At 33.9% G+C, this 17,870-nt stretch overlaps 5 protein-coding genes across 9 annotated transcripts; 2 read left to right on the top strand and 3 right to left on the bottom strand.

The window, feature by feature from the left end:
• Positions 1–118: 118 nt before the first annotated feature.
• Positions 119–2,098, bottom strand: LOC107263775 (protein YIPF6). Of its 2 annotated transcripts, none has more exons than XM_015731330.2 (8): positions 1,957–2,098; positions 1,772–1,849; positions 1,251–1,382; positions 1,095–1,173; positions 973–1,015; positions 760–891; positions 540–697; positions 119–349 (listed from the first exon to the last, which is right to left on the bottom strand). In XM_015731330.2, the coding sequence occupies exons 2-8, from the start codon at positions 1,799–1,801 to the stop codon at positions 234–236; spliced, it is 690 nt and encodes a 229-aa protein (XP_015586816.1). In that variant the 5' UTR covers positions 1,802–1,849; positions 1,957–2,098; the 3' UTR covers positions 119–233. The 2 variants fall into 2 exon arrangements, with proteins under 2 accessions (XP_015586816.1, XP_015586814.1); XM_015731328.2 differs by having other exon boundaries at positions 1,920–2,065.
• A 6-nt stretch (positions 2,099–2,104) lies between these two features.
• Positions 2,105–3,591, top strand: LOC107263774 (coiled-coil domain-containing protein 134). Its single transcript, XM_015731327.2, has 3 exons — positions 2,105–2,428; positions 2,562–2,771; positions 2,863–3,591. Exons 1-3 carry the CDS (start codon positions 2,269–2,271, stop codon positions 3,210–3,212), a joined length of 720 nt encoding a protein of 239 aa, XP_015586813.1. The 5' UTR covers positions 2,105–2,268; the 3' UTR covers positions 3,213–3,591.
• A 140-nt stretch (positions 3,592–3,731) lies between these two features.
• On the top strand, positions 3,732–10,738 carry LOC107263773. Of its 2 annotated transcripts, XM_015731326.2 has the most exons (10): positions 3,732–3,926; positions 4,003–4,836; positions 7,818–7,933; positions 8,363–8,474; positions 8,756–8,883; positions 8,958–9,163; positions 9,222–9,517; positions 9,589–9,835; positions 9,934–10,125; positions 10,245–10,347. In XM_015731326.2, the coding sequence occupies exons 2-10, from the start codon at positions 4,785–4,787 to the stop codon at positions 10,345–10,347; spliced, it is 1,452 nt and encodes a 483-aa protein (XP_015586812.1). In that variant the 5' UTR covers positions 3,732–3,926; positions 4,003–4,784. The 2 variants fall into 2 exon arrangements, with proteins under 2 accessions (XP_015586812.1, XP_024936764.1); XM_025080996.1 differs by lacking the exon at positions 3,732–3,926 and having other exon boundaries at positions 4,785–4,836; positions 10,245–10,738.
• Positions 10,729–12,552, bottom strand: LOC107263776 (NADH dehydrogenase [ubiquinone] 1 subunit C2). 3 transcript variants are annotated; one of them, XM_015731331.2, is made up of 4 exons: positions 12,267–12,552; positions 11,640–11,831; positions 11,138–11,281; positions 10,729–11,047 (listed from the first exon to the last, which is right to left on the bottom strand). In XM_015731331.2, the coding sequence occupies exons 2-4, from the start codon at positions 11,806–11,808 to the stop codon at positions 10,998–11,000; spliced, it is 363 nt and encodes a 120-aa protein (XP_015586817.1). In that variant the 5' UTR covers positions 11,809–11,831; positions 12,267–12,552; the 3' UTR covers positions 10,729–10,997. The 3 variants fall into 3 exon arrangements, with proteins under 3 accessions (XP_015586817.1, XP_015586819.1, XP_015586818.1); XM_015731333.2 differs by having other exon boundaries at positions 12,350–12,501; XM_015731332.2 differs by having other exon boundaries at positions 12,144–12,439.
• A 120-nt stretch (positions 12,553–12,672) lies between these two features.
• Positions 12,673–17,778, bottom strand: LOC107263588 (transmembrane protein 62). The gene is made up of 13 exons (XM_015730947.2): positions 17,412–17,778; positions 17,093–17,204; positions 16,845–16,982; positions 16,458–16,784; positions 16,247–16,379; positions 15,679–15,834; positions 15,419–15,566; positions 15,214–15,336; positions 15,024–15,105; positions 14,806–14,934; positions 14,572–14,746; positions 14,272–14,499; positions 12,673–14,176 (listed from the first exon to the last, which is right to left on the bottom strand). The coding sequence occupies exons 1-13, from the start codon at positions 17,622–17,624 to the stop codon at positions 14,092–14,094; spliced, it is 2,049 nt and encodes a 682-aa protein (XP_015586433.1). The 5' UTR covers positions 17,625–17,778; the 3' UTR covers positions 12,673–14,091.
• Between the last annotated feature and the right edge of the window lie 92 nt (positions 17,779–17,870).

Raw genomic sequence — 17,870 nt, forward strand, 5'->3', positions numbered from 1 at the left:
TTGATTTTGCCCTAAATAATATGCACAAGATTGAAATCCATAGTTAAACAAAATGGAAACAATATTTACAATTTTGGCGAACTGAATAAAATTGAAGGATACTGATCCAAATTCCAAATATGGATATTATTCTTCTATCCAATTTCCTGCTAATTCCATTCTCACGTTTTTATTAGGTTTGTGCACAAATGTAATACAGTCTTGTAAAACTTGGATCACTGGCATGATATAATTTATGTCGAGTGGGATATGATTAGCCATGAAATGATAAAGTAAAAGAGGAAGATGGGATAAACTGCTAATGCCTTCCTTCCAACTGGCTGACTGTCTCCAAGAAATGCCATGGAGGCTAAAACAAAGTTATTCAAGAATGATAGACTCTAACAATAAAATATTTGCTTCTAGGGCGGTCATAAATTTTGAAAAGTATTAATATATAGCTCTTAACGTCAATGCACTAAATATATTTTGACTAGAGAATAAAATACGCTAATTTTAACTAGTTCTATCGTTTAATATAACACTTTTATGATACTCACCATATGTTGCCCAAATAAATCCAATTACTGTGATAATGAATCTTAAGATGAAAAGGAATGTGGTCTGCTGTACCATTAAAATAATTCGACAAAGAATTAATGCAATAGTTGTTGGTAGCAGACAGTATCCTAATACACACACACTTTGAAAGAAGGAACTGAAAGAAAAAACAAATATTTCTTTAGTCCAATTTACTAATGTAATAAAGGATATACTTACATGTTACCACCAAGCAGCTTAGAATTTAATGTAACAATCATAGAACCAATCCAGACTATAACAAAAACTTCAGCAAATTCTGGTCCACCATCATTAAAATTATCTGCAGTGTCCGAAGATCCTTGTAAGATCCTAAATATTATAGTTCTCTGTCAATGTATTTTATAATGCATTATTTTTTAAGAATAATTAAGGTTTATAATGATCGCTTACATTGCCATAAATGTGCATAATACCAAAGGTCCCCAAAGATCCCCTGTAAATTTAAAATGTGTCATATATCAATCTGCATATTTTAAACTATTCATATATATATCATATACTCTGTTTCATACATTCTTTTAGTAGGCTCTTTTTCTCCTTGGGGTACAATACATGATAGAATTTCTTGCCTACTGCTCGTAGATCCCTGAGCTACATCATAAAAGCAAGGTTACTCTAAAGTAAGTTTCTATAAGCAAATAAAATTAAGAAACTTAATGTTGACTAACAATCGTGTCTCTAATTGGTTCATCTAACGTATTAAATTCTGGCTCGCCAAGGTTTGCCTTTTGTTTGGTTCCTACTGTCAATTCTCCTTCAACATTCTGAGGATCCACCGCATACATTGCGTCATCATACATCTACAACATAGCGAATGAAGAAATACAATTATTACTGTTCTTATGAAGAGCTTATATACTTATGATAATTAAAATGCATTTAATGAATCACACAAAAGCAAAATAGAAAAGTTTCATATATAATATTTAAAAATATATGTAAGAGGATTGCCAAAAAAAACTATTATGTGTTTAGACATTTGTCGTTTAATTTCTAATTAAGAGCATATTCATACAACCCCACTTGTCAATATGAACATCAAGCGCTTCTCAAAATTATAAGCGACGAAGAAATCTTCAATATTGTCATATCCGCAAAAGTAGTATTAAATGCCATACAAACTCCGTCTCCTATTTTGCATTCATTGTACATAACTAAAGAAATAGTATCTTTAAATTAATTTACGCACGTCAAGTTTCGTATCCTCCATCGTGGCCATGTTTACTGCCGATGTGTAAAATTCGATTTGTTAACAGTACCACCAAAACTGAAAATGAAAAGTCTCTATAAAACACTATCAGTGCAACTAATAACGTTCATAAAAAAATCTTAGCCACTTTCAGTAGAAAAAAAATGCAGAGGTGAACCAAGTACATTCGCATGATGAATCGACGTACTGACATTTCTACATTTCTCCTTATATCATACAGTATAAAGCGCCATCTTTTTTTTTTTAATACATCAATATCTAGTTTGGAGCACTCCGACTCTGCCACACGAGACACCTCTTCTCTAGTAATTTTCAAGATGGCTACATTCAAAACGAAGACACGTCGTGAAGATCATGTTTAATCATTCATTGGTAAATTTTCTTTTCGAGGTCAATGCTTGATAATCTAGAAATCTAATTATCTATGAACGAACTACTATATTAATACAGTAAAAGTTTTTAAAATTCATACTAATATGCTAAGATGGAAGCTATTTATTTGTACTGTTCTCGTGTCAATGTTCGTACATACTGCGCATGCGCAAAAGTCCATTGTCGAACCAGAGATCGAACCAATCAACGACGCGGAATCCAGGGACCAGAATGCTGTACAAAATGATCTGAACGAAGAACTGTGTATCCTTTTTATTATTTGATATTTCTATGTGTAATTGGATACAATATCATTAAAATTTATATGCCCGTATACAATCATTTTTTGTTAGGTTTACCTTGTGTATAATTCCTTAACACAACGATGATGGATTAGTTAAAAAATTATTTGCCAAACGACGTATAGATCATATCGAAGCCGTAAAGGGAATTCAGAAAATGGAAAATTATGAGCGTCAATATAAAATGATATCAATTTTAGCTGAAAAGGTTTTCTATGTTATTGAATCAAGCAGAGCTCTAGTGGAAATGGCTGAATTCACACCTGAAACAAATCGGTTTCCCGGCGACGCGAATATACGAGACGGTAAATATTTAAATGGAAAAGTACCTTTATTATATTTATACGTAGATTGCATATTAATCAGAAACTTAATGTACATTTATCTCTCATTTAGCATTATCCAGTATCATGGAAAATACAGCATTATTCGGTGACATAATATTACACATGCCTGACATAACTCGCAGAGTTCTGAAGAGTCAGGAAAAATGGAATAGCATATATACATGGTCATTAAATTTTGTTAATCGCATGAAACATCTTTTGGATAATTCTACCATCACTATGATTCATCTTGTCGGACAAGAGCTCAATATCACGGCCAGAGAACCTGGTTACTTTAATCCATTCTGGCCGAATAATCAAGAAAAGTCTGTGGAAAATGAGGAATCACTAAAAAGGAAGAAAACTGTTAAGAAGGATAAAAAGAAGAGGGGACCACAAATGATCAAAATAGAATTGTAAACTCAATCACACTCTCCATGCATTTTATGCGAAGTTCGTACGGAGTCTCAGTCAATGCTCAAGGTTTCGTAATCATGACTGGACTAGAATACGAATGGATGTACCTCATGTCAATAGGAAATCAATTACCTTTAAGCCGTTCATCGCTGCAGATATCTATGTACCGTTGTACATAATGAAACGAGATTCAGCCTGGTCGACTTTTGTTATACTTTAAAGTCTAAATAAGAAAGTAATGAATTGATCTTGTGTAATAATGTGTAACGAAGGCTAAGGATAAAAAGCTCTACTTCCTCGTTCTTACACATTGAATTTATAACTATGTAACTAGCTGCTGAACACTGTCCTTTAAAATAATAAAAACCTGAAGCAATCGAAACATTTCGTTCTAAAGTAATGTATAATATGCATCGCTAAGAAAAACAAATATTGTCATTGTGGCTGTCAGATCTTGAAACATGTCTGGTGAATATTACACTCGAACAACAAGCTGAATCTGGGCATGGGAGAGGCCGACAAGCTTTTTGTCTATGCATACTGAAAGGTGATTACAGTCTCCTGGATTAGCGATGAGCGTTGAAAATCAGAAGGAAGTGGATGAAAAAAAAGACCAAAGTGGTCGCTTGTTACGCGATGCTCACGTGTACGTAGCGGCTGGTTTCTCTTTTAGCGCTAAGCTATAAGATTCCTAGACTGGCAAGATGGCACAGTAAGGTAATCCATAATCGTTATCTGAATTTCGAACTCTCAACAATAAATCTTGTCACTCTCTAACAAATTTGACCAACAGAAACTACTTCGATATTGTGACACCAGAAAAATGTATATTCAACGTCCCAGATCAGAGTTCATTGTAGAAACTCAGTCGTGCAAATTTTATAATTCAGAATAAAATATTAAGCAGACTAAAATGGAGGGGTTTATGAAACAGGACAATAGGAAATTCTGAATGTCAAAGGATATTCAGGACATTTCAAATGCCTTCACTTATACAACTCGAAGATCGCTAAACGTGGACCAACAAGAAAAATCACATGTGGAATTTCGAAGCAGAGAACATCAATGGATGCCAGGCAATTATTGTGTGATGGGAGAAATTTCATGGGCACACGCCTGCCTGCATGGGGGATCGCTAAGACTTGGTTTCAGGATCTGGTGAAACCGTCTTGTCGGTCCATCGGATCTTCATGATTCTACAAAGCGAAGAGACGTACATATAGACACATATGTCTGCCATTCTACTCACTGTTACACTCGCCTGCTTGGGCCGATAAAGTGTAACTTTTCTCAGACCTCGAGACGGTGGTAGAAAGTCGTCAGCCAATCGGCTGAATAGCCGGTGGTAACCTCGAGTGACTACTTCGTGAAGGAAGACTCTGGCGAGGTTGCTCCTACTGCGAACTGTGCAGTGTCGCGAGAGCTGGTGAACCCGTTAGAAGTGTATGATTACGCTTCATCAGAAATTCAAAAACACGTATATAAAAGTAGACTCTAGTGAAGAGACAATATAACGGTAACGTTTACCCATATGAGAGAAAGGATTTTGCAAGAAATTTTTTTTAACGGGAGATTATGAGGTTTCAAGGAACGGTGTTCTTTTGCACCGTCTTAATAGTAGCTACAGGTAAGAATACTATTTTTTTTTATTAAGTTTTTTATGGCAAATAATTATGGAGCAGCGTATTCATTTTTTATCAGAAATAAGAGACTGTAATAGACAGAAGAGCTTTAATGGTAACTACTAGACTGACAATTATTAACAAAATGTATAACTTGGTTTATTACGATCATTTCTCATAAAATTATGAAATTCTAGCGACTTGCGCAACTGATACTATAAATTGAGTGACTGTGGAAATTGTATGTTTCTTATGGTACATTGTAAAAGCATGGGAAATTTTAAAGTCCCTTTATCATGGTAAAAAGAGTTTAGACAGTGTCACGAGCAGAATAAAAAGAACAATAAATGACAGAATATAAGGAATTTAAACCGGTCTTTTCCTCGCAGAATTGCTCTAAGTATCTACCAAAAAATAAACTGTACTTCATTTCGACTTATGTATACTCGTGACTCCATTCGCCTCCATATGGTGCTTATATGTAGGCATACACAATACGTGCATATACGAATGCATACAAGTATATAAATAGTTAATATGAATGTTGCCTCTGGGTATTTTGCTGCATACATCATTGCCACATGTACTACCTTCACTTTCCATTTTACCTCGAAATGCATGAAACTTCACACGTTCCAAAAATGACACTCTCGTAGTTGTGTTAGAAAATAATTATTTTAATTTTTATAAACTATCAAATCGTCACCATACACTCCTTATAAAGTAAAAATAATTCACGATGTCTCCACTTGTACATTCTGACTTGTTTTACATGGAAATGCGTTTTTCATTGATCAGAACACGATCAAAGGATACGATACTCACACCACACGATTATAAGGTCACTCAGAGAAGTTTTCTTAAAATACCACTTTCTCCTTCTTGCTTACAGTATACATATATATTGTATATATATTTATATACTTAACATGGTCCAAGCCGGTTTCGGACAGTCACCACAATGTCCATCTTCATCTTTATCGTGGTTCGAACACGTTCCTTTTCGTTTTGTCGATCAACATTGCCTGATACAACACTGTTCACCTCTTTCACAATCGCACAGAATGAACTTTCCCGTGACATACCTGAACTATACTCGGCACAAGACAATTATTATTCGCAATATCATGTTCAATGGTGTCAAATAGACTGAGAGATTTGAATAAAGAAAAAAATAAAAAGAATCGAGTCAATAAAATCGATGCAATAGATACGTATAGCGATGATCACTTGCTGAAAGAATCCAACATTTATATTATAATATTAATGTCATTTATAATATTAATGTCACGTTTACAGTTTATTAAAATGTAAACTTTCAATTGTGCAATATTTACATTCATCCTATATATTTATGCTACCTTCTCAGTCTACTCATTCATGTCTTGTCTTTCAACAGTATACAAATCGCATACGGAACATTTCGGCGAGTAGATCGAAGATGTTGGAAAGCAAGAAATGTAAATTTCGTGATGTTCGATAAAGGCAAACGTGAATGTAAAATTAACTTGGAGGAATCCAAATAAGATAATAAAAGAGTGCATATATACGTGCCACAAGTTTTCAGTGAGAAAAAGATGTCGAAAATTCGTAAAGTTTAGGATAACCCAGTTCAACCTGTACGAAGTCTTTTAATAGTCCTGACCTTGAAGATATCAAGGTTATTCCAGAGCAATCTCTAAGTTTAATCACTTGCCCTGAAACCGGCTGGATTTCCACTTAGTATTTAAGAGAATCATCCTTTTTTCTAGTGTGAATAATAGTAATATGATACTGCGAGCCGTTCCATGCAAAAATAATTGGCTGATTTTACGTGGACTTGAGTGTCGTGAGATAAATAGTAGAGAACAGAGTACTAGGAGTTTCACTATATTTCTTAGATGTAATATCGTCTGCCGTCATTCGTTGCTGGATTTATGTCAGCGATGTGAACGTAAACGTCAATCGTATGGACTGCGCCTTAAGGCATCCACTTCCACACACATAACTTGGCTATTGGAATGTCTATAACGACATTTCTCGCTTTCTCAAGCCTCTCTTGTGAGCCTCCTCGGAATTTCTCTCGCCCATTTTCTAATCGCGTTTACCAGTTTCCGTATGCACAGATACAAATTCTTTGTTCAATCAATTCATTCAATCCCATTCGATCAGACATCGGTAAGGACTAAATATACATACTAGATACTTATGCACTGGTAATCCTTGTATAGTTAATGAGTAAACGGACCGTTTAAGTTTCACAAGGTGATGCATTATTATAACTGTTTTAATACACATTGTACATGTTTATCAAAATCGTCAGCTTCTTTTTAATGTAAGCTGAAGTAAATTGAAGAGTACAATAGTTATTTTAAATAAATAAATCGTACCGCACATGGTCCACAGTAGGAAGTCATTGTGATTAAAAATTTATAATGGTGAATATCCTGCGAATTCTTCAACGAGACTCTTTTCTCTTTGATTGTAATGAATAAGGATCCACTGTAAAAGGTAACTTGGCGTGGCTCAATTTCTTATTCTCACGCATTTATATTTAATAATGGTAACGGAGGACTTTGCTATTGATAGTAAAAGTAGAACGTACTCGAGAGACAACACGCCGTTGCAAAATCTTCGTCTGGAAGAATATGTATTTCTAATAGATCCTTAACCTTGACATTTTAACGACTGTAACTCTCAAGTCGTTTATTTACTTTTATCTTAGGATGATCCTGATTGTCATATATTCAATTTTTGTAGATTAAAATTAAAGATGTATCCCGCTAAAATATAAAAGAGAAAAGGGAAACAAATTGTGATACGCTAATTCAAATTTACCAAGTAAAAACTTTCTGTTAACATTTGCTTAAGTTACACAAATTATATTTTACCGTTAGGTTTCTCAGCAAGCATTTATCCCAGACTTTGGATTTCGAAAGCTTTCATCATTCGCGCTTGCGCACGAGTTAGGGAAAATCTTGAAAAATATTCTTTCTTCTCATTTCAGTACACTGTCAAAAGAATAAAAAGGAGGAAGACAAGAAGGATGAAGAATTCCATTGTCCTGAAGGCCAAGGCAATGGGAATTTTGCAGATCCAGCGACATGCAGAAGGTTTTACCAGGTATTAATTTTTTTTTGACTCGGTGTCCTTTCTTTGTGCAAACTCTTAGCGAAATATTCACAATAGTTTGGCTGATCTTGTCTGCTCGAGAATAATTGTGGCAAGTCACGTTTCTTATATGATGATTTAATTGTAAGTTCACTTTGAATAAATCAAATATTATTTGTCAGTCTCACCTAACTCTCTCCCTTTCTTCTTAACCATTGTCAGAGCGTGACCGTCACTTATGTAAGTTGTTTGACTTTGCTTTTTAACCAATGAAAAAGTTTTTCAAGAAAATCTCGAATAGGTAATTTAAGAAAACTAGAAATATTAAAAAAATGGATTACTAGACATAAATTTAAAGATTTACATGATTCTTTTTATTTAGCTAAATCAATTGATTGTACATTGACATATGGAGTATTTATAATTTTTGATAATTTTCAGTGCGTCGACGGATATCCATATTTAAATAGGTGTCCATCTGGCTTACATTTTGACGACATCAGTAAATTCTGTACGTTTAAGAACGAAGCGCGCTGCGGTCCCATTGCAACGAGTGAGTAAAATTTTCACAATTGCACCATACCTTTGTGTGAATCGCAACGAAAGTTCTTGCGAATATTCGGAAAGGCTCTTTTCATGTGATCGAGTGAAATAAAATGGCTTAGGCACATTTTCACAAAGTTCTTGTATAATAGAATTAACTTCTTGTCTCTTGCAGCGAGAGAAAGCTGATTGTCGTTTTATTATATCAAGAGAGACTAACCATTCGCTATAAGTTTTATGGTTCCATTTCTGGTTCCTACAAAATTTCATTTAATATTTATTACATTGCAGCACCAGCGCCGGTAACAGAACCACCCACTGATTTAGCTGAAAGATGCGACCCAGCAAATTGTGAGCTGCCTTACTGTTTCTGTTCCCGTGACGGTACAATAATTCCTGGCGGTCTCGATCCAGAAGATGTAAATAATTTTTTAAATTCAATATTCATGGTCTTGTGATCGATTAAACGGTAACTAATGTACCTTAATTTCAGACACCACAAATGATCTTAATGACCTTCGACGGTGCTATCAATCATAATAATTTCGATCATTACCAAAAGATATTTGCGAAGGATCGTCTTAATCCTAATAATTGTCCCCTGAAGGGTACATTCTTCATTTCTCATGAATACTGCAACTACAACATGGTGCAAAGTTTCGCTCATGATGGTCATGAAATTGCTACTGAAACTATATCGTGAGTACGAGAAAATGTAATAAATCATAATTACAATATTGACCTCAACATTTTGTAGATTACAAAAAGGACTTGAGGACAAGGGGTACGAAGAGTGGGTGGGTGAGATGATCGGTATGCGAGAAATTCTTAAGCATTTCAGTAATATCTCACGCAACGAGGTAGTAGGAATGCGTGCTCCTTATTTGAAACCTGGTCGTAATACCCAGTACAAGGTTTTAGAAGATTTTGGTTACATATATGATAGTAGTATCGGGATCTCGCCATTAAAGACACCAATATGGCCATACACTTTAGATTATAAAATACCTCATGAGTGCAAGGCAGGTACTTGCCCCACCAAATCATTCCCAGGTATGGATTATTGAAATTTGAATGAGGATAACGTCGGAATAAAATTTCAATTGTAACTATTATTTTATCAGGTGTATGGGAGCTGCCATTGAATGCTCACTATGTTGAAAGTTATGAAGGTGGACACTGCCCCTACTTAGATCAATGCGTTCTGCATAATCATGATCCGGAAGAAGTTTTTGAGTGGTTGCAGGAAGACTTTAATCGCTACTACGAGCAAAATCGTGCACCGTATATGATGCCGTTCCATACTAATTGGTTCCAAATAAAAGAACTTGAGCGTGGCTTAGCGAAATTTCTTGATTGGGCAGTAACATTGTACGTATATATTTTATCACGGATGACAAAGGATAGTGGAACTCATATCATGATTTAACATTCTTCTTAATTATATTGGGAAATTTACATATCCTTAGACCCGATGTGTACTTCGTTACTGCAACGCAAGCTCTGACTTGGATGACCGACCCCAAGCCGTTAAAAGCACTACATAATTTCGAAGGTTGGGCATGTAACAAACGAGACAATCTACCTGGACCATCGTGTAATAATGCTAACAAATGTGCTCTTGATTTTAAACCGGCAGAATCTAACTTCACCACAACTAGGTAAGCCAAACTTTCAACAAGCTTAAATATTCGGAAATTAAAATCTTGAAATACACAATGAATATAATATATATTATATTTATGAGTCATGTGACTGAAGTCTTTAATATTATTTTTAGATATTTGGAAACATGCAGAGAGTGTCCCAATAGATATCCTTGGTTAGGAGATGCCAAGGGTTCTGGATTATACAATGATAATTACAATCCGGAAAAAAAGTAGATTATTCCTTAATGAAAGTAATAGACATAATCTTATAATGAACAGTTAAAGACGTTTAGATCGTTTTTATGAAAACTATTGTGTGCCAGAAAAAAGTGAGCGAAATTTTATTCGCTGTTGTTTGTATTCTGAAAATATTCTACAAAGCATCGAAAAAAGATATAATTGTGTGTGTTCACATGTATCTTAATTGCTTCATTTGAAAGAAGATATTTGTGTTTATCAGTAGGATCCTCATCTCACATTTCATATCAGAAATATTTTGGTTAACGATGGTGCGAGTCTTGTGCAGTATTTTTCGAATGTGTTGAAAATGTATTGCTAGATTTTCATTGCTCAAACTTGTGTGTTTAACGAAATAAAAAGGAATGAAAACAAATATTTTGTCAATTCTATTTGTGTTATTATTTTCTCTTTTACAACACTTTTCAAAAGCTAGATCTGCTAAGTCATTTTGATGGTAACACCCCAGGCTGTTTTATCTACACCATAGTTTTATCAGCTTTAAAAAATTGGAAGGTACTTTCATTCTATACATAAATACCTTACACAATAATGCATTTTCATACCTGTTATTTATAAGAAGTGTTATGACTTAGACATTTCTACACTGATATTACAGATAGTAACTAACAAAGAATATCACGGATCTAACGAATTGGTCCCCAAGGCATAAAAACATCAGCAAATCTTTTACGTTCTGAAAAAATATATGCACAAAACTATTCGATATGCTATTATCTAGATTAATATCAAGAAAATATTAATCATTATAAGTAGAAACAGATACCTGGTTCAGGGAAGCGTTCTGGATGTCTTCTGATATAGTCTATCATAATAGCGTCCCTTTTTCCACTCCAATCATTAACTAAAAGTTTAATTCCATATCCTATAGATGCACCAATTATAGTACATGCAATATGTCTTTGGAAACCTAAAACATCAATGGAGTATTTCACATCCCGGTTCACATTTATTATTTAAAAGTATTATTTGTAACAAATAATTTCCCCTTACAATATAAAAATACAAACCCTGTGTTAATAAAACTAGTTCAATAATCATATGAACAATGTGCATTAGGTGAGTGTGGTACTTGTAATTATATTTTGTTACTAACCACTAATATTACTAAATGGGTCAATGAAATATTCATTGACTTTATTATCTAATACAATACAATTATTTTCATGAAAAAATACTTTTCAATAATATACAAAAATATTTGCTTTATAGTAGTAACGATAGCGCAACAGATTTTCTTATATTCAAATATAGTTCATATCACTTACCAGCATGAAGTGGTCTACTGCCGAAATAATTGGCAGTAAGTGGACCGCAAACCCCTATTATGCCACCGCATAATACTTCACCATATTGCCTTAAAACAGATGGTTGCCAAGTAGATTGTTCTTGCATCAGTTTGATAGCCCAATGTTCATCCTCATGCTCTGAACTCATTCTGATCACGTTCGGTTGTCCAGCTATAACACAGAAAATACTTTAACATATTATGTTGTCTTTTGTTCACATTGATCTTCAAATACAGAAGTCAAGTTTTGAGCTAATAAGCACACGTAACACTATATTCATGAGAAAACTTAAATTGTTGCTGAACATATACCTCTATATAAAAAAAAAACCTATAATTATTCTTCTACCGACAACTTTTGTCAAATTAGAATATTATAGAAAGAAGTTAAAAAGTATGAATTTATTTAGGGACTGTATAATATGAATATTTTCGTTTACGGATAACGATATAAGATGATCAAAATTTTATCGTAAAGACGTACATCCAAAGGTATCCCATAAGAATGCAGGAGCTCATGATTGAAGTTATGTCATTATACCTCAAGTATAAAACGACTGGTAACGAGTACAGTGAAATCTACTCATTTTAAAAACGAACAGGTTACCTTATCCTCACGATTTCAATTATTATTCAGCAAATGGCCAATCGTAAAAATAACAGCAGAGAATTACAAATATCAGAACCTACTAAAATTTTATAGGCCCAAAAACCCACAAAGTTCTTTGAAGTATACAGAAAGTCGTCAGTGTGGTAACAACTCTGAAAAATCAGGGTACGTCCCAATATTCACTGCGAGCATGGTTGTGTCTCACTCTATTACATGAAGGTAAACAGGGACACAATGATAGTCGTGTTACTGTCAGTGAATTTGGGAACGATTGGAGTTATATACTATATATAGCGGTATTTTTAAATATGAACTTCAGAAACATGTGACGAATAGTATAAAACAAAATTACATTGAGAAGATTAGGATCAATATAACAGACGAAATAATAATAAAGTCAGAATACTTCACATGGATTGGTGACTGTATTAACATCATATCACTATACATTCGTATGCCATTATAGTTTGAAACATAGGTCATTATATATTTTATATCGAGATCTCCAAAGTCAAATGTAGTTCAGTTCTATCTATTAGGAATTGTGAATATTCGAAACACTAAAATATATAACATGTAGGTGTTACAATGAATCCTAATAATATTCGAATACGTGATACATACTGTATTCACCTACGTGCAATAGTAATTATGTACTTTCATTTCAATTACTGATTTCGATAAACTTAAGAACAACTTTTCTTAAATATTTTCAATACACTTTAATGTCTTTGACGAATAGAGTAAATAGTTATTCAATAATCAGGTATTAACATTGACGTTATTAAAAAAAAAAGAATTTATAAATTCATCTGTAGAAAAATATAAGGCGATACTCATAAGCGAAACCATGCTACTGATAGTATCACTTTTCTTTAGTTTGACGTGGAAAATATTTATGTATTAGCCACGCTTGAATGTAAATGTTACTTACTATTACATTGCCGTCACAATCGAAATATCATCTTTATATGCGATGATAATCATTTATCACATACAATATACAGTGTAAATTAAAGTTGACTTTTTAACTGTATAATTCCCATGACTAAATTTCACAATGTGAGAATCTAGCAATATTTTTTCAAGACCCTAGCTAATATCTCTAGCTGATTGTGTTATTATTGAAGAGTTTTGGAAAATATATGACTATACAGCTTATAGTTAGGGCAAATTAACAATACACTACTAGATGTAACTTTGGCAATCTACTTATCTAGTGGAAGGTACTACAGGAAGCAATATTTATAAAAAAATGCATTCCAACAATTCACTACGTACCATGAAGTCAAGCTATATGAAATGAAAAATCGCAAAATTATACAGAATAATTCAAATATTCTTGAAAGTTATTACATAAAATTGTTATACTGTTTGTGTTGTTTTCAATATCAACCGACAAGTTTCCAAAATGCTATAAACAAAAAATAATCTTTGCATTGCCAGTTTACATATTTGAATTGTTATAAATTACATTGTCCGCTGTTACACGTAAGCTACAATGTTACTGTTTAAAGATTATTAGTTACAAATACAATGCAACATTGATTCGAATTAAGTATCGAGAAGAGAATTCGTTGACCCAATATAATAAGATTGAGATAGTACAGTATATTCTGTCATTATTGTAGCTAAAAGCTACATATCATGTTAAACATTGGCTAAACTTCGACTTTCGTCAGTAAATACATTATTTTCCTGATTTGTATACCTAAACACGCACTTCCCTTTTATTCTTCTGTTCAAGAGCTCTGGATTTTCGTAAATAGGATTGTACCCCGTAAATTGCAATTTACAATGTGTAACTACGGAGCTAATTTTATTACTTCGTACTGTCAGCCCCACTTAGGACGTCATCTTCTGGAGTACTACGTAGACCACTCGACGACCATATGATGACAGCTGATCTATTTATTAATTGTAGAACATCAGGTATAAATGAATAAAATGGAACTTGCAGGTGATGATATTAACATTCAGTTGGATATTTAATTCTACAAACCTCATGCAGCTTTGTGGCATTGCGTTAGCCTGATACCATAGAAATATTGCCAAGACTATACTCCAAGTTCGCAAAGCTCCTAGGATAGTAGCCAACGTTCCATATGCAAGCCAAAATGAGTATGCCATACTTATTTGCATTGTGATTAGAATTAAAAATGGTATATGTCGCCAAAGTATTCTCAGGAATGATATCGGTTTCCTTGCCGGTTTTTCAATTATTTGTAATCTGCAAATTGAATATGACTACACTACTTCGAGAAAGAAATTTTAGGATTTTTTAATATTTTAAGATTCTTACCGCTGGTCAACCCTGTGTGCTAAGATAAGTACAAGAGGTAGATGGAACGAAAATAATTGAAAAAATCCATAAGCATATGTAAGCGATCCTGGTAAATATGAGTTTCCAACAAATATTCCCCAGGCAAATATCATTCCTGTATGATTGTCAATAATTTCGCCGATAACCCATGGGCCTTGAAAATAAATTACATCAAATTGTATATTAAAAAATTCCATATTATTAATGACTTACCAATTGTTAAGTACAGCGCGTAAAGTATTACAGGGAAGAAAAGACGGTCTATAGAAGACAATATCCATAACTTTCTCACCCACCAATGGATTATACTTATTGGTATTCTCGGACGCCGAATGTGTTTGCCTATAAATTCAGAAGAAATATAAATAATAGTTTACGAGATGCTTGAAAAATGATGTGATTCCGTAAGTATATAACATCATCCCATTTACCCTCACAAAGCTTGTGAAGAATTCGGAAAACGCATAGTGGCACGATCAATAGTAAAAGCATACTCCCAAAAAAGAACTGGAACTGAAATTAATGCAGGAGCTTTAGACTTATTAAAAATCTTATGATTTATAATTTCAACTTTAAAAGTTGCACGGTAATTGTGGCTGGTACTAATATTCCGGTACTCACTATATGACTAGCATTTGACATTAGTATCAATCTAGGTAAAACACGAAATGATAATCTTGTACCATCCAGAGAAAATGGTTGGGATGTCACTAACTCCCTGTCATCCTCATCCACAACATGAACCTGAAATAACGATAATAGTCAATAAACTTTCGTACATTATCTTTATTCCAAATCATATAGTGACACTTATAATTGACTGAACTGTAATATGATGTATTCCATTCAAGTAGTTGAGTGGATTCCATTTGGCGGTATAAAGCGGTCCTTTTATATAATTGCAATTAAGCCATTCTTCATCATTTATCTGAACTTTAACACTTTTTATTGGAGCTATCGAAAATGCCACTACTCTGTAAAAATATAACTTTTTTTATCCACAAATATTGAATAATGTTGCAACTTGTGGGATCATGAGCTTGATAAATTTCCTTTGATTTGGTAAAGCTTGAAAGCAGTGATTACCTGATGTGCGTAGAATCAGTGATTGACTGCAAGTTCTCTTTTCGCGGCATCGCGTATAACGAGTGTTTTGGGTTGGTGATTAAGACCACTGGCCAGTCTCGGTGCTTTATGTCAGTGAACGAAAACTGACCGTGGTCTATTACTGCAAGCCGATACCTGACAATAAGCGTGGATAAGAATAGCGTCTACCTTAATCGCAAGAAGCTTAATGATAACAGAGGATTTCTCATGCAAACCAGTAATATTAAAACAGCCAGTATCACCGTACGAATTATAAACTCTGTAGTCAATAGAAACATTGAAAATTGAACCCATGCTGGAGGTTCAACATTTCATTGCTCTGTTTTGCATAAAATTTTGCACTGTGCCCTTATTCGTTCTATGTGCATTCGTATAATAAATAAGCTACATGGAGGTCATTTGAGAAGTCAATATTTCACTGGTAGTTAAAGCATAATAAATGAAAAGACGAGCTTTCAATTCTAGAATTTTCATCATAATCAAGAGTTGTTCATGTAAGAAAACCGCACGCGTTGGTAATTTCCTTATATGCATACTTATATCTTACATTCTGTTCTCTTTCCAGTCGGCTAACTCGAGTTCCAAAAAACCCGCTTGTTGTAAGGTATACATATTCGGTACTGCACCACCCAGCATGTGATAATGCCCGCAAAGATATACCATACTTTCTCTGTACCTGCCTAATTGGATATACTGTATAATAAGGTGAATACTAAAATTCACTATAATGATATATATATATATAAAACATGAAATACCCATGATACTCCTAACTCCACCATCACATTGTGCTAGAATGCAGGAAGTAGGATAATGTCCAAACCAAATAATGTAATCATTATTTCTTCCTTTTGATTCGCGTACCAATTCATGTAGCGTTTCAGTTTCTTTGCCGTCTAAGACACCCACAAAATTGAAGGGTCTCCTTGGTCCAGGTTCCAGACATGCATCCATTCCAATAAAAGAATATTTTTCAGAGCCTACTGTAATTTCATGCATATAGGAACGTGAATGCCGTTTTCCTTGAATCGAATAATTTACATAATAATTTTCCTTAGATTGAAGATTGGGAACGTTGAAATTATCTGAAAATTTAAAAGTACAGTTCCTCCTTCACCTCTCATAGGCAAATCAAATGATCTTACCATGATTGCCTCTAATATCCAACCATATAGTTTTTTGTGAAATATTTACGTCATCGAGTACTTTTTTATACTGTATCCATTCTTCCTTTACTTGCCTTGACCCCATTCTATCCCTTTCTATTGCATCAGTCAAATCACCTATTTGTTTCATGTATATAAAAATATACAGAATTAACAGGAGGGAATGCTTTATATTAATAATATATTCATTGAGAACTCAGCAGTCACTTATAAGTAGGAAAATTTACCAGATGCAATAACAACAGAAGGCTTAATAGCACCAACTGTAATGTCACAAAACTCTTTCAGTTCGGTTATTCTAGATGGTTCTCGAAATATGCTTATGTGTAAATCCGATATCTGAAACGATCAGTAATTCTCTTAAGTAAAGCATATAGATTGGTTTGTTTTACATACTATAAGTAATGTAACAATTACTACAAAAGATGTAATTCATACAGAGAAATGAAGATATAAAAAAGCTATAGAAGAATTTTTTTTAATACGTGATATAAAGAAATAAACAGAAGTTGTAGATGATAATCCAAACGCACAGCTGAGACGAACCTGTAAAAACCACATAAGATAGTCAAATGACTCTCCGATCTCATATTTTTTTGGTTGAGCCCATCGGGGCTCTGAATTATCCAGCCCTTCATAAAGTTGTGATTCGCTAATAGCATGGGAGTCAACATTGATAAGATTTGTCACATTTGCCACAAATACTGAAAGCATCAGTATGGAGATCAGGAAGACCACAGTAGATTTAGATATTCTCATTTTCAAGTGAGCTTAAATCATAATCGTCAGAAGTCAATGCACCAATAACTTTTTCTTTTCTAACAGTACTGGGCACGTTTATGTTTCTTTGGCTTATACGACGACACCTGACCGGTTGGCAACGAGTGGAACCAGTTAAGTATTGCTTGCTTGCTTTTAAAGTGGTGATACTCTGTGGGTTAGGTGCCACTTTCCTCCAGATCAGTTACGATTTACGGCCATGAATAGCGTCCATACGAAAGATTG

Source organism: Cephus cinctus, unplaced genomic scaffold (assembly GCF_000341935.2).
Source record: "Cephus cinctus unplaced genomic scaffold, Ccin1 Ccin1_scaffold0160, whole genome shotgun sequence".
In the NCBI taxonomy this organism is placed as follows: domain Eukaryota; kingdom Metazoa; phylum Arthropoda; class Insecta; order Hymenoptera; family Cephidae; genus Cephus; species Cephus cinctus.